The 24,805-nt window shown below is 35.7% G+C and overlaps 1 protein-coding gene across 3 annotated transcripts in view; it reads left to right on the top strand.

The window, feature by feature from the left end:
- Positions 1 to 24,805, top strand: part of NOL4 (nucleolar protein 4) — a 369,495-nt gene that overhangs the window by 117,201 nt on the left and 227,489 nt on the right. For all 3 annotated transcript variants that reach the window (XM_062200260.1, XM_062200258.1, XM_062200259.1), the window contains one exon: positions 5,195 to 5,327. In XM_062200260.1, the coding sequence (XP_062056244.1) occupies positions 5,195 to 5,327 (133 nt within the window). The remainder of the gene's footprint in view (positions 1 to 5,194; positions 5,328 to 24,805) is intronic.

Below are 24,805 nucleotides of genomic sequence, written 5' to 3'. Positions count from 1 at the left end.
AAGTATCACTAACTATTTATTATTTAGAAATCACTTATGTAAATTGAGTGATATGTTATAGCCCAAGGGGAAAAGAAGGTAATTTGCAGTCATCTATAGCTATGTACTCTCCATTAAATTCAAAGAACTTAAAGAAAAGAACAATGGTTTACTATTTTAATAATTTTGTGATTTAAGAATTCAAATAGGACTCACCACAGAATTTCTTTTGTTACTTGTTGTGTAAGCTAGGACCATTCACTTGGTTACATTCAACCAACACGTGATTTGGGCTGGAGGTTTCAAGAAGGCTGTCACTGTCTACATGTGGCTGGCTATTTTGGGCTTCTGCACAGTGAGGTGATTTTAGGGTACTCAGATTTCTTCTATGGCAGCAGGCTTTTAAGGCAGAAGAAGCAGAACACTCTCAGGCATCTGGAATTAGCCTAATATTACTTCTGCCATATTCTGTTGACCAAAGCAGATGACAAAGCAATCTCTTTCAAGGTGAAAAATAGGTACTACTTCTTGGTCTGAGAAACTATACACAGGTACAGGAAAGCAAGGACTTGATAGTGACCATCTATGGAGACTATTCACTGTAGTGGTCAGTAATCATGAAAAACTACTCAACTTCTTATATAACCAAAACAAGATTTTTAATCAATTGGCTTGTTATTTGGGGCTTGCCATGTTAAAAAGATTTTTACAACATGCTATATCCAATCTAAAACCAGTTGACCTTCTATAAACTGTCGAGTAGAGTTTAAACAGACTTTCCAGGAGAATTTAATAATAACTAAATTTTTTTCCAAATATACTTAACTACTTTGACTAAAAATTTATATTAAAGAATGCGAGATATAAAACACTGTCTTGATTAGGATATTTACTGCATTGCTAATAGTGAATTACTGGATGTATTTTCAGGCTTTAACAATGAGGGATTGTTAAATATGCACTGGCCAATACAGGCCCCAGCCACAGGTGGCTGTTTAAAACTTAATTGAAAATTACTTCAAGTAAACGAAAATGAAAAGTCCAATGTTTATGTTGCATTAGCCGTATTTCAAGTACTCAGTAGCTGTGGGTGCCTAGTGGTTACTTTTCTGAACAGAGAATTGTAGAGCAATGCCATAATTGCAGTATGGTTTCTTGAAGAGCACTGTGCAAGTAACCAGTATTAGAGATACCTATGGAGCTTACTGAGCGGGGTTTACCAGAAGCGCATCCCAAAAGATTATAACTCAACTTCTGAAATGTGGGATCTGATATTCTGAATTTTTAATAAGGTCTATCTCATGCACACTAAGATTTGAGGAAGTGGATTTCAAACAGAGGGTGCTAATATAGACTTTAATTTGGTTTGAGAAAAAACAGTAAGTGAAAAAAATATATATACAGCAAAGTGAGATTGGTGGGAGTTATTTTTCAGCAGTTTTATGGAAAATCCTAAATGCTAGAATGAATAGCTTACATGTTACTTGGGAGACAATAGACAGGCTGCAAATTTTTGAGCAGAATAGCTCGTTCAGAAATGGAAAGATTATTTTAATAGTAGTTGATAGTCAGGGCTGATGGGGAAGTACTTAGAGGTGAGTAGGTGAAGTAGAAAACTAATATTACTAGTTCAGGAAATTGAGTGATATGATTTTGAACCAATCAAATCAGCATCAATGGAAATTAGGAGGTGAATTATAGACACTCTTCTAGAGGGTAACATCTAGTACATGGAAATTGAAATGAAATATGGAATCATTGAGGGATTGCCAATTCAAGTAGCTTTTCAAAAGAGAAAACTTCAATAAAATTAAATTAGACTGAAAAATTTATTTTTATAAAATATATGCTCTGATTTTTAAAAATTGTAAGGAAGCAGAGTTACTAAGTTGGATAGCCATGGTTTTCATTATCATAAGAGTTTAGTTGTGTTAGACATAAGCTCACATTGTGTGATGTGGAGATTTTTTCTGATTTTTATATAAAACAAAATATAGAATTACACAGGGAAAGATTTAGATGCATGGTCTAAAGGTGATCATGAGTAAAGTCGCTACATAGTCTATCAGTTGTGTTTCTGATTCTTTTCCCTTGGACACCTTCAGTAGCTTCTTCCTAGTATGATTAGTATTCTCTCTCAGTCGATTAAAAATGCAGTCTTCTCTCATAATACACTTTGATAGCTTTGATTACAAGATAATGTAATGGGTTAATAATTAGAACTAACAGGATGAATACTTTCACTTAGTTTCATCAAAGATTTTTTTTAAAGATTTATTTGTTTACTTGAAAGTTGGTTTTACAGAGAGAGGAAGAGACATACACACACACACACAAGATATATATCTCTCTCTCATATATATATCTCATATATATATCATATATATATATGATATATATATGAGTGTGTATATATATATATATATATATATATATATATATATATAGGAGAGAGAGAGATACCTTGCATCCACTGCTTCACTCCCCAGAATGCTGCAACTGCTGGGGCTGGGCCAGGGCAAAGCCAGGAGGAAGGAATTTCATCCTGGTCTCCCATGTGGGTGGCAGGGGCCAAATACTTTGGACATCTTCCACTGCTTTTCCTAGGCCATTAGCAGGGAGCTGAATCAGAAATGAATCAAACAGGACAAAAATCATTATTTTTAAGTGATGCCAGCATCACGGTCAGTGGCTTTATGGACTGTACCAAATGCAGGCCATCACATTAAAGCTTTTTATAAAGGAATCATAACTGATATTCTAATGAGGGCTGGAACTGTAAAAAGTGAATTATACTTGTGTTTCATAGGTAATGAGAGAGAAAAATGTTTAAAATTTTTTCAATCACTAAGCCACATTTAAGCCACATTTATTGAAGCACATTTAAATTTTAAAAAATTTTTAAATATTTAAAATTTGTTTGCTTAAATAGCAACAATATATAACAACCATTTAATCTCTGTCCAAATTTTTTAAAAAGTATGCTAACAAGAATATAAGTAGTCATAAAATGGGTATTGATTATCTATAATGTGCTGTAGCAGGTTTAACACCTTTTCAAAGAAAGGTACTGTGACCTGAATCTTTTTATCTAGCTCTTCTTTAAACAGATACACGTATACACACACACACACATATATATTCTCATTCACATATATATTTTATATATAAATATGCCATAGAAATATTTTACTAAATTACATGTAATTAGCTATTTGTGGTATATATAATAAAAATAAAGACTAAGTTTATATATTAATATAGAACATACAGATACTTAAAAAACATGTTAGCTATGTTTACCATTATATTTAAATTTATTTTATCTTATTGTATATATTTATGTAATAAATATATATGTTGTGGAATTGTGCATTCTATATATAAGCAACACAAGCCTTCTATTGTACATATTGTGACATTGACATTGTTCTACATATTGTAAATACTTAAGCCTCTCAATTTTCGTATAACCCCATGAAGTTGACTTTATTATTATTCTATTGTATAGATGAAAGAACTGAGGCACAGAAAGTTTATATGACTGACTTAAAGTAACAGTCTAATAAGCGGCAGAGCATGGATCTGAATTCAGGAAGTAGGGGTTCTGAGAATACCTTCTAACATACTGAGATGTCACAGACACTCTGTGTGGTATATGTAATGCACATCTGTGTTACTTATGGATATCTAGAATACTTGCTTATCCACATTACTTATAACATGCACACATATATGTATATATAAACACATACATACATATTTAGTTACATGGTACACATTGATAATATTGAAGTCCACACATTGAATTCTGTTATTTAATTCTGTTTAATACTTTGGATATTCTTGGAATTTAGAATTGGAGAAGAGTGTAATGTACTGAAAGAGAGTGTACCACCAAGAGAAGTCCATGTGACTGGTGAGCTAGAGGTCGCACAGTGCAGCATTTCCTTGCTGGATTAATGAAGAGCTGGTGGCGCTGTGTATACTCAGACATAAGTACACTTTTGGTGAAGGAAGGATGCCACAATCACCTGGGCCTGATATACGGATCAGAATGCCAATGGTTACTTTGTCAGAACACTCCTACTCCTCCCCTTCAGCATGTCATCTTCTCTGTTGATACCAACATGTCATTTATGAAAACAAGGTAACGGTACTTATTCAAAGAAGCTATTTCCTTAGGCTCAGTGGCTTCATATGAATCCTACTTCTGGGTGAGCCTCAGTTGCTTGATTAGTAAAAGTGGGTGAATACTAATCCCTAACTCATAGGTTGTAATGAAGGTTGAGTGAACACATATAAAGAGTGATTCCTACAACATAAATATCAACATGATTGCTATGCAAATATATTACTGTTAAACTTTCAGATCAAACATCTACAAAATAAAATAAAACTTGGTGAATTGTTTATACAGGTTTCTCTGGGTTTCTGCTCCATAACTACACCATTTATCCAAAAATAATTTCTCCAGAAGGAGCTTGCTTCAGTGAAATGACTGTAGCCTAGATTTGGTATTTTATAGGCTTTGGAGAGTTGGCCATTCGGTGTGTTAACCATTTGGTAATTTAATTATTTTATGAACTGACTTTTGGTAAAGAAATCTTGCTCATTTTTGCCTAGAATTTCTTTTTGTGATTGTATTTATATTCATTGTAAAGAAACAAAGGATACCTTCATTCTCCAAATGCAGACTCTGAATCTTGACTTTCTTTTACCATTAGGATCGATCCTATTTACTAACATAGGAAAAACTTTGGTAAACCATTTCTGACTATATTCTAAGAGTCTAGCTTATAATATTTTATTAGGTTATTTAGCATTAATCAAAACATATTTTTATGCTATGTTTTATAATACACTAAGTAAGTTATTAAATATATAATTATTAAAAACCCATTCTTTCATTATTCAGACTAATTCCCACATTACAATCTTCCGAAATACATTATTTTGCCTTTAAAAATGTGTGTGTGTGTGTGTATGTGTACATAGACATTTTTGTTTGAATATTTCCAAATCCGGTAATTCCTTGAGGATAGAAATTTTTCCATTAGTTATTTCAAGCATCTATTAGTGTGTAACATATTTTGTTGAGTTTTATAAAAGCTTATTTACTGGTTGACCTTTAACTGACCATACAAATAAAATGGTCACTATTTGAATGTACTATGCTTTATGATGCTTGATGGTATTTTAAAACCATTTTCAGGATGAAAGTTCAATAGAAAGTGATGAATTTGATATGAGTGACTCGACTCGGATGTCAGCTGTGAACTCTGATCTTAGCTCCAATCTCGAGGAAAGGATGCAAAGTCCCCAGGCTCTTCATGGCCAACAAGATGGTAAGCCTTTCAAATTGAACCAGCAAATAAACAGAGCCACAAAAAGCAATAATGTGTTAGAATCTGCTAAAGTGCTAATCATTTCTTAACACTCCTCTAAGAGTTAAGATGGTAGACTGTTTTATAAACAAATAATCAGTTACAAAATCCAAGTTTGTTTGGGATTTGCTCCCCAAATTTAATATATGTATTATATCAATGTAGTTTGGGTTTCTGTGATAACGTTTTCCAGATTTGGTTTCTTGGGACATCATTCTTCTGACTGAATTAAGACTTTAATGATGATCAAAAAGCTATTTTTCTTTGAAAGACAAATTATGACTAAAATGTACTGGATGAGAAAGAACAGTTTGCCAGAGCGATGTTTCTGTGTTAGAAGATACTTTACTATGATTTTTCAGCTACTTTGTTCAGATGCAAAGGAGAGAAAGATCATGATCTACTTCCTGGATCCACTGAGGATTCCTCAGTCATTCTATTTTTCTTGAAGGGAAGGAATTTGAGGAAGTAGATGTGGTAAACACCTTAGAGCTAATATTTGTGGTGACCTTTGAAAATTCTCTCTGTAGACTTTTCTAAGTGTAATATTTTGCAAGCAAGTAAATATTCCTTATGTGAATAATTGTGGATGAAAACTTAAGATTACATTTAGGAAAAAGTTTATTACATCCTGCAGTTCACGTGTTTGCAAGAACTTTTGGACTCTGATGTTATGCCTAGATCTGTAGGTGGTTGGCCAGGGCGGGGGGATATTTCCTTGCTTTCTCTGACACTTGCAGAAGATTGTTGTACTTTATGCTGCTATTTGTGCCATTTTTGTTGGCAAAGCTTAAGAAATCTCAAGTCCCAAAAAGGTGGATATTTCTTTTTCTTGTTTCAGATGAATCCAAAAGGTGTCAGTGTCCTTGTTGATATGATTATGTGAAGAAAAGGAGTATTTTGATTTTCAATGTAATTTAAGATTATATTTTACCTGCTTTACACAAATGACATTGCAGTGGACTGGACATGTAATTGGGATTATGATAAGAATGATGTTCTTCTGATTTAGATACAAAATATCTCCTTTCTTATAAAACCATGAGTAGACATTCCTCAGAGTTTGCTTTTTAGTGGCAATTTTTTGGTACTGAAATAATAGAAAAATTGAAATGTTCTTAGTAATTCATGCCATTTTATCCAATTATTTGTTTATGTGTTTTACCTGATTATACCCTCATCCATTTTAGCCTATAATTTTAGTCTATAATTTGGAGAATTTAGATAATAGGTGCCTTTCATCGTGAAAATTTGTTTTCTTGTTCAGAGTTGCCAGTTTTGGATGTTTGGCCAAGGCGTATTTGAAATGATGCATAAATCCATGATGATTTTAATAAAATGCATTTAACAATTACCTTTCCTGGAAAGCACATTGTCACGTGTGCTTCGAGGTTAATACCTCATTGTTCTTTCTTCAACATAAGCCTTCTCTTACACATGAGATGTGTTTTGCTCACACATTTTTGTTGAGTTTTCTCTTGCAATTATCTTTCTTTGTCCTGTATAAGAAATTTCCCCCACCCTGCTAGATTGAGTCAACCCACAAATATTATGTAATATATGCCCTTTCTTAAAAACCTCCATTGATCTGTCTTAGCTCATTTGTACTGCTGTAAAAAATGCATAAGATTGAGTAAACTATAAATAACAAACATATATTTATCACAATTTTGTAGACTTGGAGTCCAAGATCGAGGCTCTATCAGGTACCTTCTGAGATGAGGTCCTATTGCAACATTCTCCAGAGAGCAGGAACACTATCTTCTTGCTTGGTAGTAGGGACAGAGGAGGTGGAAAAAGGGACAAACTCTGCCTGTTAAGCCCTTTTATACGGTCACCTAATTCCTCACATGAGGGTGGAGTCCTTAATCTCCCACTAAAGACCACACCTCTTAATAGCATTGAATGGGGGATTAAGATTCATCATGGATTTTGGAAGCTGCAAAAACATTCGAATTGTAGATGATCATATTGTGCCCTCTGTTCATTGCCCTATTTCTTTTTTTTTTTTTTTTTGACAGGCAGAGTGGACAGGGAGAGAGAGAGAGACAGAGAGAAAGGTCTTCCTTTGCCGTTGGTTCACCCTCCAATGCCGCCGTGGCCGGTGCGCTGCGGCCGGCGCACCACGCTGATCCGATGGCAGGAGCCAGGTGCTTCTCCTGGTCTCCCATGGGGTGCAGGGCCCAAGCACTTGAGCCATCCTCCACTGCCTTCCTGGGCCATAGCAGAGAGCTGGCCTGGAAGAGGGGCAACCGGGACAGAATCTGGTGTCCCAACCGGGACTAGAACCTGGTGTGCCAGCGCCGCAAGGCGGAGGATTAGCCTGTTGAGCCACGGCGCCGGCCCATTGCCCTATTTCTTTGTACCATCTCTGCAATGCCCCATCACAATGAAACTCATTGAAAAGTTGTTTTATCACTTTTACTTCCTCATCATGACTGCTTTTGCCTCCTCTCAGGAAGGCATTCATCTTTTCTCAACACTCACTTGTGAAGAACAAGAACAGGTTCACATTGCCTAGTTCATATTTGTTGCTGTTGGTGGTGTTTAGATGGAAGATTTTCAGTTTTTAATTTTTAAAAGATTTTTTTATTAATAGAGATTTTAGATATTTCCTAGATACAATTCGTAGGAGATATCCATACTTCCCTTCCTCCCCCACTCTCAATCCCTCTTCCTTCCTTCACTTCTTTTTTTACCCTTTAATTTTTATAATAACGTACTTTCAATTTACTATATAATAATGAACTTAATATACCACTAACCATCATGTTCAACAATTAAAGTAGAAAGACCAATGTTTTATAGGAATATAAATGAGCTGTAAGTGATAATCAAAACATATGTCAGTTTCATTCTTACACTTTTTTTGTATTCTGTGCTAACTACCACATATATTAGAGAAAATATATAATATTTGGATTTGGGGGGTTGGCTTAATTAGCTTAGCATATGGTCTTCAATTGCATGCATTTTGTTGTGAAAGACAATTGTATTTTTTATGGCTGAGTAGTATTCCATCATGTATATATACCACATTTTCTTTATCTAGTAGTCTTCAGCTGATGGACATCTGAGTTCATTCAATATCTTAGCAATTGTGAATTGAGCTGCAATAAACATGGGAGTATAAATAACTCTTTCATATGCTGCTTTCATTTACTTTGGGTAAATCCGAGGAGTAGTATGATTGGGACATGTAGTAAACTGTTTTCATATTTCTGAGGCATCTCCATATTGTCTTCAATAGAGGTTGTGCTACTTTACATTTCCACCACCAGTGTAATTTGGTACCTTTTTCTCTACATCTTCACCAGCATTTGTTATTTTTTGATTTTTGGATGATAGCCATTCTAACTCAGGTAAGGTGAAACCTAATTTTGTTTTTTTAAGAAGGTGTTTATTTAATAAATATTAATTTCACAGGTACAGTTTTAGAAATATAGTGGTTCTTCCCCCCTTTCCCGCCCTCCCACCCCCACTCCCATCCCACCTCCTACTCCCTCTCCCATCCCATTCTCCATTAAGATTCATTTTTATTTAATTTTATATACAGAAGACCAACTCTATACTAAGTAAAGATTTCAACAATTTGTACCCCCCCACACATACAAAGTATAAAGTAGTGTTTGAGATCAAATTTTACAGTTAATTTTCATAGTACAACTCTTTAAGGACAGAGGTTCTACATGGGGAGTAAGTGCAATGAATCCTGTTGATTTAACAACTGACACTCTTATTTTTGATGTCAGTGATCACCCGAGGCTCTTGACATGAACTGCCAGGGCTGTGAAAGCCTTTTGATTCCACATACTCCATTCAGTATTTAGACAGGGCGATAAGCAAACGGAAGTGCTCTCCTCCCTTCAGAGAAAAGCACATCCTTTTTTGATGGCCCCTTCTTTCCACTGGGGTCTCACAGAGATCCTTCATGTAGAATGTTTGTTGCTACAGTGTCTTGAGTTTCCATGCTCTCATGGGCTTTTTCTTTGTGTGTTACTGAGGAGAGCATTGCTACAATATGTTGAGGTGAAGCTCTTTCCCGATGTGTCTGTTGGGAGTTCTGTGTGCTTCCTGTAATTGCATGTCTCTTTCTTTCTCCAGATTGGGGAAGTTCTCTGTTACTATTTCATTAAGAACACCTTCTAATTCTAACTATCTTTCCACACTTTTTGGAATTCCTAGGATCCATATGTTGGATCATTTGATAGAATCTTGTAGGTCTCCAACCATATTTTTCAATTTCCTAATTTCTTCTTGTGTTGGTCTGACTGTATTATTTCCAGAAATTTGTCTTCTAGTTCTGATATTCTTTCTTATATCTCACTTATTCTATTGTTAGGGCTTTCCACTACATTTTTTATTTGATCTATTGAATTCTTCATTTCTAGTATTCCATTCTGACTTCTCTTTAACATCTCAGTTTCTTGGGAACACTTTTCATTTAGATCGTGAGATTGTTTCTGATTGCTTCTAAGTAATCTGATGATTAATTTTCTGAATTCCATTTCTGGCATATCCTTACTCTTCCTCTTCAGCTTCCATTATTGAAGAAGAGTTGTAGTTTTCCTTAGGTGGGCTCATACTGTCTTTCTTTTTATTATTAAGGTTTTTCCTTTTTTTGGCATTTTTGGTTGCTTTTCTCTTTAATATGTATCTTGGTGCTTATGGTATGATATCCCTCAGCTATGAGCTGCTATGTGTTTGTACATTGCAAGTGGAAGCACAAACACCCACTTCTGGGAGTCCTGCTCACTTTTCGATAGTGATGGGGGCAGTTATGACAGTTCTGGCGCACTAAGACCTACGTACACGGGCCAGGCTCACTTCTTACTGGTGCATGAAATGAGCTCAGGATTTTGATATTTGGGACTTCTTGTTGTACAGCTTGTGTGGTGGGGGTGGAAATTACTCTGAAATGTTGTGATCCTCGTTCCTGGGTAGAGGGTGTTGTGAAGTGGCCCCTGCAATTGATGGGCATGTGCATGGGAGGCAAACGTGGTACCTGCCTGCTTACATTTGAAGATGTAAACAAAAAATATGGCTTTTCCCAGCCAGCTTCAAGTCCTCTTATGGGAGGGGGGAGACATAGATGGATAGGGATGTACCTGATCTCTGTTGTTCCCCTATTCTTCTCGCTTGGAACTTCAAATGCAGTCAGCCAGTCTCCCCCGCCTGCTGCCACAGCTCCATGAACTCATGACCTCACGTCTCACCTGGTCCACTGGAGGGGGGAGGGTGTGGTGTCAGCCTCCCCTCTGCCTTCTCCTCAGTGCCTCCAGCACTTTTTGCTCCCTCAGCGTGGACCTGCTCAGTCTCTGTTGGACTCCTGGGCTTCTCTGCATGAAATTCTCACTGCTCTGTCACCTGCTTGTATCTCCTTTCCTTATTAACTATCTCTTTTGCCCTGCGTGACACGTACTGTCCTGTTGCTACATTGCCATCTTCCTCATTGTGGTTTCATTTGCATTTCCCAAGTGGCTAGTGATCCTGAGCATCTTTTCATGTGTCTGTTTTCCATTTGCATTTCATCTTTTGAAAAATGCCTCTTCATGTCCTTTGCTCATTTCTTAACTGAATTGTTTGTTTTGTTGCTGTTGAGTTTCTTGAGCTTCTTATATATCCTGAATACTAGTCTTTTATCAGATGTACAATGTGAAAATATTTTCTCTGGTTTTGGAGATTGCCTCTTCACTTTATTGAGTGTTTCTTTTGCTGTGCAGAAGCTTCTAAGCTTTCTATGATCCCATTTGTCTATTTTTGTTTTGTTGCCTGTACTTCTGGGATTTTATCCAAGAAATCTTTGCCTATTCTTTTGTCAACCCTTTGACCTCATCTCCTTCAACACTGGTTTTTAAGGAAAATAATCCCTATTTCCTATGGTCTTCCATTCCCAGTTTTCTGTAGGAACTATTTTTATGTATCCTAGTTTGCACATGTTGGAATACAGTCCTTCATTTCTCTTTCTTACTCTCAAGTCCATTTGAATCCACATTTATTATGCTTCTTTCAATACCATCTATGCCCAGGTGAATTCCAAATACTCTTCTCCAAGCACTGAAATTTTTTCTGAGTTCAGGACTATCTTCTCAATTTCTCAATTGTTAACAACTTTCAGAGGACTTACCATTGTATGAAACAATACTTCATCTCTCACTTATTATCCATTTCTCCTCTAGAATGGAAAACTATACTAATTAATGGGTGTTCTCATACTTTTAATTTACTTTCATTTGCTTGTTTCAGATAGTTCTTCAGTGCTCAAATATTATATGATTAAAATGTAACTTTTCATCATAAATATGATTTGTAAGCTAAATTCTATCTATTTTCTTCTTTGTACTCTCAGTGGCACTCTATTAGCCATACTGACAATCTACAGTATAGTTCATTATTATTTTTTTCTATATACCACTTTCTTACACATATACTTTCAAAATTTTTATGAAAAAATTGAATTTGTAGATCATGTTGGTAGAAACAGTTTTCAAATCTATATATTTTTTCATAATATGAATTATTTAGTTTTTAAAATATTCAATATAGTTCATAGATACAATTCAAAGAATATACTGATATTCCCTTCCCCTTCCCTCCATCCTCTTATTCTTTTTCTCTCTCTCTTTATACTTTTGAGATAACATATTTTCAATTTAAATTAAAATCAAAGGCTTACCCTCTGCTGTGCCCAGCGCCAGCAAATCTGGGGAGGAATTTGCTAATTTTCACCCAACAAACCATTTCGCTAGGACTCCCCATCCTTTGTCCTGGAGGAGAGGGGGAGGAGGTTAAACAGACCCCCTTAAAAACCTAGGGTGTCCAAACAGACTGCACTCTCAGCTCTCTGCCTCTCAGCTGAGCTGCCCATCTGGCCTGCCCAGGTGTATTCTCTCCATTCATCCATGTAACCTCACTCTCCTCTGGTGTAAGTGACTTGGTGCTCACTATCTGTCCCTTCCGTTATGATGGATGCCCTATCCCCAAGAAAGCCTTATCACTCTGTAAAAGAAAAAAAAAATATCAAGGGCTTAATGCTCTACCAAATAAAGAATTGAACAAGTAAAAAGACCCTAGTTTAGTGCGAATACAGGCAAGGGCTATAAATAATAATCAGATGGAAAGATGACCATTTCACCCATATATAGAAAATTTTAATCACTGATCATTGAAACTATAGCAGTATATCATTCTTAACCATTGGTTTAACAAAGGTATAAAACAAAGTTTTACAAGACTATATTTGCTACAATACTGATACACTCAGGCATCTTTCTTGTAGTGTTTTTATTTTTTTTTCTTTTTAAATTTTAAATTAAAATTTCTTTTTAAATTTTTCTTCTTAAATATAAGGGGGAACATGTGCTTTTTTGTCTTTCTGTGGCAGGCTTATTTCACTCAACATGGTGACAGGCTTATTTCACTCAAAATGGACAGTTATGTCCATTTTGCTGCAAATGGTAGATTTTCATTCTTTTTATAGCTGAATAATATTCTGTTGTATATATATATACCACATTTTCTCTATCCAATCATCTGATGATGAACATTTGATTGATTCCATATTTTCACAATTGTGAACAGTGCTGCTATAAACATGGTGGTGCTGGTATCTTTTTGAAACATGTGCTCGACTCTTTTGTGTATATAACCAGAGGTAGGATTTCTGGATCATATAGCAAGTGTATTTCTATCTTTTAAAGAAATCACCGCTCCATTTTCCAGGGACTGTACTAATTTATATTCCAAACAGTGTGTAAGTGTTCCCCTTTTGCCACACCATTACCAGCATTGGTTACTCTCTGTCTTTTGGGTTTTAGTTATTCTGACAGGAATTGTGGGTTTGATTTGCATTTACCTGATAGCTAGTGATGTTAAATGGTTTTTCGTACATATAGGATCGTTTATATTTCTAATTTGAGAACTGTCTATTGAGGCCATTTGCCCATTTCTTAATTGTATTTCTATTGTTTCTGTTTTTTTTAAGTTGCTAATATAGTCTGGATATTAATCCTTTCTCAGGTAGCTTGCAAATATTTTTTCCCATTCTGTTGAATATCTTTTCATTCTATTGATCATTTCCTTTGCTGTGCAAAAGCTTCTGAGTCTGATATAATCCCGTTTGTTTAATTGTCTTTTTTGATTGTACTTTGGGGGTCTTATCTAACTAGTGGTTATCTATAACAATGTCTTGGAGTATTTCCCCTACATTTTATTATAGCAACTTCATCGTCTCATATCTTAAAGTTATGTCTTTGAAATATTGTGAGTTGATCTTTGTATATAGTGAGAGCTATGATCTAATTTCAATATAAATAAAGATATATATATATATGGATCTAATTTCACTATATTTATATATGTATATATGTTTCATGTTTCTTACAGCTATATTGGAGTGTCAAGACATCAACAGTTTAGAGTGTGAAGTCATGTGGTGTGGTTCATGCTCTAGGGAAATGGTCAGTGCCTTCTGAGTGGGGAACAGAATGCATGTTTACTTGGGTTTCAATTAGCTCTTATTTCTTAATTTTGACAATTACCATGTATGGTAATTCTTTAATAAGTTTTGAAAAAACAGATACAGTTTGTCTAAGAAGTGTTCAATTATCTCTATGAGCATTGAACAAACTGGATAAATATAAGAACACACACATACACAAATACATATGTAATACTTTTTTACTGCTCCATGTATATGTGAATAAAATGTTAGCAAAATATGCTCCTGATGAAAATTGCATCTAATTTGGCTGAATAGCATGGTTTTGTGTAATTATTAAAGCATATAAACCAGCCATAAAAGCAACTACTATTCACCATTTAATTTAGTTGGAAAATCTAATAAAACATGTTTTTAATAAAAATGATGTAAAACAGTATCACTAGTAGGAAATTAAATTTAGTTGTTAATTTTTTATGATGGTGAGTTTTAATTAGAAAAGCTATTAAAATGTTTTCCAGGCGGAACACCAAATTCCCTAGTGAGATTATGTTGTCTTGTGGAAGCAGTTTTCTTTGTTTTGCAAGTTTGTTTTTTTTTAACTGTTTCTAATGCTTAAGAAATTTTTCACAAAGAAAAATTGTTCAAAGAATATTGCTTTTATGCAAATGTAACAAAGTATTTGACTTCAAGATTACATCTTTTCTGAACAGTTATTGTTACCAATTTTTAACTTGCATATACTTCTATACTTAAAGTATCTGAAGATGATACGATGTTTCTATTGGTTCATAATTTGAGTTGTTTACATGATGAATATAATTATTCTGAGTCAAGATAGTTAAACTGATAGAGCTTCTAAAAAACAGTCTTTAAGGTAATTTCTTTATAAATAATTACACCATGATTTTCAGAAATACACACTACATTTATAAAGTAATATACATAAACCAGGTAATTACAAACAATGTTACTATGAATTAGAGGAAATTTTGATTGTTAACTCCTTTTGTAATGATCTTGCTCTGTGCATGTATGTATTTGATCATTTGACATTGCTTTTAAGCAGTAATTCTTTGTTTCCAAAAAGTGGAAGAAGAAAGAACAATTGAACTTATAATTTAATGTATGACCACTGAAGAGGTGCATGCTTTTTATGCATTTATTTAAAGTGCTTTTGTAGGGAATATAATTTTCTTCTTAGATTTGAAGTTGTATCATTTGGAAACTTACTCTATTTTCTCAACTTAAACTTTTGCCTTTTAGCACTTTTATGACATGAGTGGTTTTTCATATAGATGAGTGCTTGTTTAGAGACTTAGCTTATGGGTATCAGTCTGAACCTTGTCATACTGCACAGAACAATACTGTCTCAGTTAGGCCTGGTCCTCTGGAAAGCTAGGAAAAGTTGGCTAGATTCCAATATTGCCTTGGAGAATCTAATGAGATCAATGAAAGATGTCAGATTAATTTAAATTTTGCTTCTGGGTTAGTTCTTTGTTGTGAGGTACCACTCTTGTGGTTTGTCATTATCTTCATAACAGTTTTTGCTGGTCCATGAATGATAGCATGAATACAACATTCAATGTTTTTGCACTCCCAGGAGATGCAAAATTTCTGTTAGAACAAAGTATCAGGTATTAGACCTTTTTTTAGTCCTCAAATAGTGTGTTTTGTATATCTGTTAAAGCATAAGCATGATTAGGAAAACATGATTCTGAAGAGTTGTTAGAAAATATATATCTTCAGTGCACTTATTCAAAGAAATTTTAATCCATTCAGTTCTTATACTCATCCATATGTAGAATCATCCAAATTTGAAAGTCCTGTGAATCATCTGTTTTTCTAAATTTTGGTTGCTTGGTTTAACTCTCATTTGGCAAACCTTTACATACTTTCACTGTAAAGTGAACACCAGGCTGTGTTTCTTCACAACTTTCTTGGGCTAGTTTGGATCAGCTAGCTATTAGTTTTTTACAAATAAAAATAACTATAGTTTTAGGCAGTTCAACAATTTAATAATGTCAGCATTGAAAAGAGCTTTGAAGCTGGTGTTGCAAGGTCATTGTTCAGACAAAAAAAAACCTCAGCTACATCATGGAGCTAAATTGACCATTAAATCTTCATTTACTAGGTCTATAGGGTTGATAGATTGTGGGTCAATAAGAGGAAAGAATGGCTGGAGGGTATTGAAGAAAGGGGTTTAAAGGATATTTCATTATGTTTATTATGAATTTATACTATAACTGCTTTCTTCTTATCAGTTTCACCTTTCCACTTGAGTGGCAGTGCCAAGAGGCTAAGGAAACAAAGTGTATCCCATGCATCTTTGCACACTCACTTTGGAGGCAAGTGCAATGTTTGCTATATAGTAGAATATATGTGTGTGTGTGTGTATACATACATATATATATACGTTTTGAGTAAAATAACATTTTGAAATGAGTAAATAACAATCTTCATTGTCTGCTTACTTTTGAGTAGCCGTTCATTCAACTCTAAGATAGTTTCTCCTGCCATCCATGACAGTTAGTTGTTTTCTTTGTTTGTAGATGAATATTCTGCCCTGTTTTACATCTTACTTTGGGGCTGTTAATACTTGTGCTGTCTCCATCTACCTGTCAGTTCTACTCAGGTGCAAGGAAAAAGCTTTTTGAGCTGTTAAAGTGAGTTCATTAAGAAGACAGTGTGAAGAAACTCCCAGCTGCAAATCTCTAGACCCAATGTCACATGCCAACTCTGCCAGTAACTTGTTTTGCAGATGGATTTAGGAAGCAGTACAATCTTTGAGCAACTATTTCTGTATTTGTAAATGAGAACCTTAAACAATCTCTAAACTTCAGTCTAACTCCAAAACACTCTGGGGATTCATGCTGCTAGGGTTCCTTTTCTTGTCTACAGCATTTTATCTTATAAGTCTTTAAACTGATTTAGTGTTTTCTTAGACTCTAAGAAGGGATTAAAGCATTATGGAGATATTCTGTCTTTTTTGCAGCAAGCCCTCTCATCTTCAAAGAACCATCTTAATTCCAAGGGACACATAGGAGGACCACTTAGAAAACTGGGAGGTTGCTGAGGGATGCCACTTGCCAGTTTCTTTCTCTGGTCCTCATTGCAGGAGTTATCTAGTTTTTCTCTGGCCTTCATTTCTTTCCAATCTTATGCCTTTAGTAAGACATTGTAATCAACACAAAAATTTATGGGCATTACCCAAATGTTATTAAATTAACACTTTTTCATCTTCATTACTCATAAGAACCCTTACCCTTTATTCCATCTTTTTTTTTTTTTTAGGTTTATTTATTTATTTGAAAGGCGGAGTTAGAGACAGAGAGGCAAAGGCAAAGGCAGAGTCAGAGAGAGAGAGTCTTCTGTCTGCTGGTTTACTCCTCGAATGGCCACAGTAGCCAGAGCTATGCCATTCTGAAGCCAGGAGCTTGGAGCTTCTTCCGGGTCTCCTATGTGGGTTCAGGGGCCCAAGGGATTGGATCATCTTCTACTGCTTTCCCAGGCCATAGCAGAGAGCTGGATTGGAAGTAGAGCAGCCAGGACTAGAACCAGTGCCCATATGGGATGCCGGCACTGCAGACGGAGGCTTAACCTGCTATGCCACTGTGCTGACCCCCTTTATTCCATCTTTTAGAAATGTTTTAGCAGTATATTTGATAACATTTAAAAATTTTTAAATGTCACATATAACACACAAAAATATGCTTATTTCTTCTTGCACATATCTATGTAGAGATGTATGTATGTGTGTGTGTGAGAGAGACAGAGCGAGAGAGTGAGCAAGAGACACTTTAGCTATTTTAGTGATGACTGCTTTTCTTCAAGTGCTTTTTCTAAAATTTGTCCTGAAATACTATAGAATGTTTTAGGATATCTTTCAACAACAGCATCATTACATCTTTAGCAACTTCAAATGCCTGTACATGTTTCAGAAGTTTCGAAGTTTTTGGCAGTTAAACAGCATCAATCAGCTTCTCCTAGAGAATAATCCCTAGCATCATATATAATAGAAAGTGTAATGTATTGGAGCTTAGCTCTGTCTTTATTCAAATGTGCGATAAAGCAATCAGAAGAAATCAGATTAGCACTATAAATTCAGAGGAATTAGGGCCTTAAATGCATATACTAGTTTCTAAACTGGTCTCAGTGAGGGCATGTTTACCCTCTTTACATGTCAGCAAAATCGGAATTTTGTTTATCTAAAGTGCTTGTTCCTAATTTAAGAGTCAGTGAAAAGTGTCTCAACTCTTATCTGTTTCAATCATCTCAACCAAATTATTTTCAAAGGATATTTCTAATGGAAAGTGAAGATACTTGGTAATGAAAACTAACATTTTTTTATGGCTACCTGAATGCCAGGCTGTATCTGAATTAGCTTTATAAACTTCTGTAGTATTCCTAAGAAGTAGGTAATTACTGTTGATGTGGGTGAGGAAGATGAAGCTACCACAGCTACCATGTGGTAGCACACTGGAGCACAGCCATCCTGGTTCTGGAGCCTCTGGCTTTAAAATGAGTTTTAAAGTTGCCAGAGACTCACCTCTGAAATGATTGCATTTGTTATGTTCTGTAACCTATGCTTGCTTATCTATATTGTTTTATTGCATACGGGCTCAGTCACCCTAGCATGTTCTTATTTTATGAACAGAAAATTCATATTTTGTCTAATATTTTATGTAACCTATGCTTTTAAATCTTTATATAGTAGTTAGGAAATTTTCCCTTAGCTTCCTGTTTGCATGCATCCCCTATGTTTCTGCATTGTTGCAAATAAAATATATACTTTCTAAGCCATGGAACTCTACTGGTTCTGTCTAATATTCTACAAGAAGGGTAACAAACTTAAATTCTGTTTATTAATGATATCTCTTGACAATAATTGCCTTGTGTTTGAAATTCATATTTTCTTTTATCTGTAATTGACTTTTGACAATTTCTTTCATTCCCTCTGTTCTTCCATGGTAAGGAAATGACAATAAGAAATTGTGACTAGCCTCCTCTACTCAATTCCTTATTTTGAATCTTCTCATTTCATTTTACTGTGCTTTATTTTAAGTAATATGGCTAAGCTCTGGTAGAAGAAAAGAAAAGCACTTTTCATTCATGATCATCCACTCATGCCAATAATGATTTGCTTAATCTCATAATATAGCTTTTTATTTTATAACATTTCAGCTTTGCTTTGTGTGAAAAACAATAAAATACACCCTTTTCATGATAAAGAGTACCATTTTCCCATATAAAACACCCAGATGAAAAGGCTATTTAAAAATATCAATCATACAAGTTGTGTATCTTAGTGACATAATTTATGTAAATATAATGGTATTTTCAATTTATTAAAATGTTTTAAAAAGAATGTTAAAGTGGCATAAAATATAAATTATCCAGATTACCATTACATAGACTTAGATAATAATAGGACATGCAGTCCTACCAAACTGTAGCAAACTTTCAAAATAAAACAAACTACCAAACTTCAAAAGAAGCCTTTCACTATGATAAATTGAACTTTTTTGAACTTATGAATAGAACTAGACCAATAGAGTTCAAATTAAGTGCTTGTGAGATACTACTGTGACTTTGAGAACTTATATTTGAAAGTGAATTGAGAGATTAATAGAACCAGTTATCATTTAGGCTTTTTTTTCTGTCTACCAATTGTGAATGCTTTATTCTCATAGATGTTTTATGGGGCTTGTCAGCCAGTCAATTTGTAAATAGGCTGGCTTCTTCATTTACATCTATAGATAAAATAACCATTTTTCTTTCTTAAAAAATTACAAAATATTATCCTGGGTGTGGAAATTTTATAAAAAATTTCAGGCGGGTTAAGTCTTTTGGCATGTTTCTTTGAAAAACATGTACTATCCCATGGAAGCAATATTATAATTGTCACATGGTTTAATCATCAAAATATTCTCTTTAGTCACATACTATTCCAATTTCAAAATGAATTAATTTCTTTTGTGTTTTTTCCATTAAACTATGTTACATTTTACTACTAAAAATAATAATTTCCCTTGTCAAGGTGGTGTTTACTAAGATATTTTTTAAAGTAAATCCCAAATTGTTATTAAAGTTGACAATGGAGAAAAATGCAGTAGGACAAAGTGGCAGACCAAGGCTCACAAGACAAGAGTTTAGACTCCAGGTTTTTGTTTTTAAGATTTATTTATCTATTTGAAAGGCAGAGTCACACAGAGAGAGGAATAGATGGAGAGGCAGAAGCTTTCCACTCACTGGTTTACTCTCTAAATGGCTGTAACAAGCTTGGCCAAGTCAAAACCAGGAGCCTGGAACTCCATTGGGTCTTCCGTGTGGGTGCTGGGGCCCAAACAAATGGGCCATTTTCTACTGCTTTCCTAGGTGCATTAGCAGGGAGTTGAATCAAAAGTGGTTCAGCCAGGACTCAGTCAAGCGTCCATATGGGGTGCTGGCATCTCGAAGGGTTGCTTTATCGGCTGTGCTACCATGCTGACCCTCTATTTTCCAGTTTTATGACATCACTCATGCGGCTTGGTACATGTCCTTTAACATATGTTTGCTTAATAGTCATCCATTTCCAATTAGGGGTGATGTTTGCCCTGTTAGCACCATAGAGACTATGATAGAAAGAGATAAAACGATATAGTCATTTACAACAAACCACCTACCGTGTGCCAGACTTTTATGACATGCTGAAGATTCAACAGTATTCAGAACAGAAGGGGCCTGCACTATTAAAGTTCCTAAGTAGTCCAGTTAATTGTCCCTTATTACAATCAGCACAATCACTATGAAGAGAAGGAGCCTTATGAAAGAGCCTGGGAGTAGACAGGTATGAGCCAGCAGTGGAGGAGCTGGAAATACTTCCAGAGGAGCTGGCTAAGATCCAGAGATTAGTGACAGATCTCAGGTGACCAAAGGCACAAGGGAACCCCAGCATGTGACCACAGCCTTGTGTTTTGTGTACTTTTAAGATTCAATGGACAGTGTTTTGTTATTAAATGATCGTGTACTTGGCTTTTCAACTCTTTTTACTTCTGTTCACCATATTTCCTTCAAGCTGATTCTAGACCTTTCCAGATGCACTGCCTTTAGGCTAGGCCTGATACAGAAAAAAGAAAAAAAAAATCAATTGCTTGGTTTTGAGGGTTTCAGTAAACACTTTATTTAAAAGATTTTATTTGAGAGGTAGAGTTACATACAGTGGGAGAAACAGAGAAAAGTCTTCCATCTACTGGTTCACTCCTCAAATGGCCACAACAGCCAAGCTGGGCTGATCCAAATCCAAGAAACAGGAACTTTTGGATCTCCCACATGGGTGCAGGGGCCTGAGTACTTGGGCCATCTTCCATTGCTTTCCCAGGTGCTTTAGCAGGGAGCTGGATTGGAAGTGGAGCAGCCTGGACTCTAACCAGCGCCCATATAGGATGCTGGCACCACAGCTGGAGGTTTAGTCTACTATGCACAGTGCCAGCACCCAAAGTAGACACTTTAAAGTGTATATATATATATATATATATATATTTCAAACCAAGACTTTAATTAATATTCAGACATTGAATGTAATTCTTAACACTTGGCTTTAAATAGGAGCAAAATCCTAGATGTCTAAATGAATAAATTGTAGAATGGACAGGAAATCATAATTATATAAGAACTGGTTTTGTTCTTTCCAAAATAATTTAGTAGTTTAGTAGTTCAATCATATGTGGGGAACACACAGCTGGCAGAATATAGGTGCAAGTCTCACTAGGAAAACCAAGTGGCCATGCCAGTGTGGCAGAGTAGTTGGGACACCCTTGAAGAATTCAAGATCAGAGTGAGTGTACCCAGAGTGTAGTCAGGAGGCCAACAAGCCTTGTCCAACATGGCATCTGAAGGAGTCCATGCCCTGAATGACAGCATGAGATGCTTAGGTGCTTAGGCTAAAGGAAGACATCATGGACATATTTACCTACCTGGGGCAGGGTGGCAGGGAGGGACAATGTGGAGGCCTGGTGAATTGGGAGAATCTCTGTGATTGGGATGAATAAGTCCTCAATCTTTTACAAGGAAGCCTTGACAAATTATGGTCAATCTGTGCAGATTCAACGTGGCCAGCCAGCTGATGACAGTGAAGAGAGAACCATTGCCAGGCTTTGCAAAACATTATTTCATTCAGGCTACTAGGGAGAAGTGTATAGATAGCAGTGGCAGTTCAAATCCTGACAAAACAGACTTGGTCTTAGCTGGAAATAATTAAACTACCTGCATTTCAAATAAGTTTCTCTTCTAGACTGGAAGTGAGCCACATAAACAAAATTCAGTTAAAAAGAAAAACTCCCTCCTGTTTTTGCTTCAATTGGTGACGATGTAAATTTATATCAGTCCTACAGGGAATGCAAATGTTAGTAGTAACCACTGTCATCTTTGTGGCAGAGACCAGAAGTTACCATTTCTAGAGTTCCAGGGCTACCTTATTTTTATAATCTTGATTCTTTGTAAATACTTCGTAGGAAATTAGACATTATTATGTTTCTTTTGTACCTATGTTCTTTTATAAGTGATCTTGAGGCTTTTCAGAGACTCTTTTCTAGATCAAAACAGATGTTTCTAAATTATGTTGAATTATTGCTTTTCATATAGACTTGTCATACTCACAGAGATTATCTTGAACATGACGTATTAAATGTTTTATCTGGAGGAAGAATTTGGCCAAAGTGCTGCCTAGGATGCCTACATCACATGTTGCCTACCTCATTTTGTTTGAAACCTGGCTCTGGGACCATTCCAATTTCTTTCTTTCTTTTTTTTTCTTTTTTTTTTTAAACTTTTATTTAATGAATATAAATTTCCAAAGTATAGCTTATGGGTTACAATGGCTTCCCCCCTCCCATAACTTCCCTCCCGCCTGCAACCCTCCCCCCTCCCACTCCCTTTCCCCTTCCATTCATGTAAAGATTCATTTTCAATTCTCTTTGTATACAGAAGATCAGTTTAGTATATATTAGGTAAAGATTTCAACATTTTGCCCATATAGCAACATAAAGTGAAAAAACTACCATTGGATTACTAATTATAGCATTAAATAGCAATGTACAGCACATTAAAGACAGAGATCCTACATAATTTTTTTTTTCAAAATAATTAATTTTCTATGCCATTTCCATTTTAACACCAGGTTGTTTTTTTTTTTTTCATTTCCAATTCTCTTTATATACAGAAGATCACTTCAGTATATAATTAGCAAAGACCTCATCAGTCTGTGCCCACACAGAAACGCAAAGTATAAAAATACTGTTTCAGTACCAGTCATAGCATCACTTGGCTTTAGACGACACATTAGGGACAGATCCCGCATGGGGTGTAAGTACACAGTGACTCCTGTTGCTGACTTAACAATTTGACACTCCTGTTCATGGCGTCAGTAATCTCCCTAGGCTCTAGTCATGAGTTGCCAGGGCTATGGAAGCCTTTAGAGTTCGCTGACTTTGATCTTATTCCGATAGGGTCATAGTCAAAGTGGAGGTTCTCTCCTCCCTTCGGAGAAGGGTACCTCCTTCTTTGATGGCCCCGTTCTTTCCACTGGGATCTCACTCACAGAGATCATTCATTTAGGTCTTTTTTTTTTTTTTCCATGATATCTTGGCTTTCCATGCCTGCTATACTCTCATGGGCTCTTCAGCCAGATCTGAATGCCTTGAGGGCTGATTCTGAGGCCAGAGTGTTGTTTAGGACATCTGCCATCCTATGAGTCCGCTGTGTATCCCACTTCCCATGTTGGATCTTTCTCTCCCTTTTTGATTCTATCAGTTAGTATTAGCAGATACTTGTCTTGTTTGTGTGATCTCTTTGACTCTTAGACCTATCAGAGCTATCAATTGTGAGCTGAAATTGATCACTTGGACTAGTGCGATGGCATTGGTACATGCCATCTTGATGGAATTGTGTTGGAATCCCCTGCACATTTCTAACTCCACCATTTGCGGCCAGTCCGATTGAGCATGTTCCTAATTGTTCATCTCCTCCCTCTCTTTTTCCACTCTTAGATTTAACAGGGATCACTTTTCAGTTAAAATTTAAACACCTGAGAATAATTGTGTGTTAATTACTGAGTTCAACCAATAGTACTAGAACAACAACAACACCAACAAATACTAAAAAGGATAGAGTATTACATTGTACATCTAAAGTCAGGACAGGAGCTGATCAGTTCATTGTTGCTTATAGTGTCCATTTCACTTAACAGGTTTTCTCTTTGGCGCTCAGTTGTCACCGATCAGGGAAAACAAATGATATTTGTCTCTTTGGGACTGGCTTAATTCACTCAGCATGATGTTTTCCAGATTCCTCCATCTTGTTGGAAATGACTGGGTTTCATTGTTTCTTACTGCTGTATAGTATTCTATGGAGTACATGTCCCATAATTTCTTTATCCAGTCTACTGTTGATGGGCATTTGGGTTGGTTCCAGGTCTTAGCTATTGTGAATTGAGCTGCAATAAACATTAATGTGCAGATGGCTTTTTTATTTGCCAAATTAAATTCCTTTGGGTAAATTCCAAGGAGTGGGATGGCTGGGTTGTATGGTAGGGTTATGTTCAGGTTTCTGAGGAATCTCCAGACAGACTTCCATAGTGGCTTAACCAGTTTGCATTCCCACCAACAGTGGGTTAGTGTCCCTTTTTCCCCACATCCTCTCCAGCATCTGTTGTTGGTAGATTTCTGAATGTGGGCTATTCTCACCGGGGTGAGATGGAACCTCATTGTGGTTTTGATTTGCATTTCTCTGATTGCTAGTGATCTTGAACATTTTTTCATGTGTCTGTTGGCCATTTGGATTTCCTCTTTCGAAAAATGTCTATTGAGGTCCTTGGCCCATCTCTTAAGTGGGTTGTTTGTTTTGTTGTTGTGGATTTTCTTGATTTCTTTGTAGATTCTGGTTATCAATCCTTTATCTGTAGTATAGTTTGCGAATATTTTTTCCCATTCTGTTGGTTGCCTCTTCACTTTCCTGACTGTTT

This window comes from Lepus europaeus, chromosome 9 (assembly GCF_033115175.1).
Source record: "Lepus europaeus isolate LE1 chromosome 9, mLepTim1.pri, whole genome shotgun sequence".
Taxonomy (NCBI): Eukaryota; Metazoa; Chordata; class Mammalia; order Lagomorpha; family Leporidae; genus Lepus; species Lepus europaeus.
The sequence above is the reverse complement of the archived record's forward strand: the minus strand, read 5'-3'. Positions and strand labels throughout refer to the sequence as shown.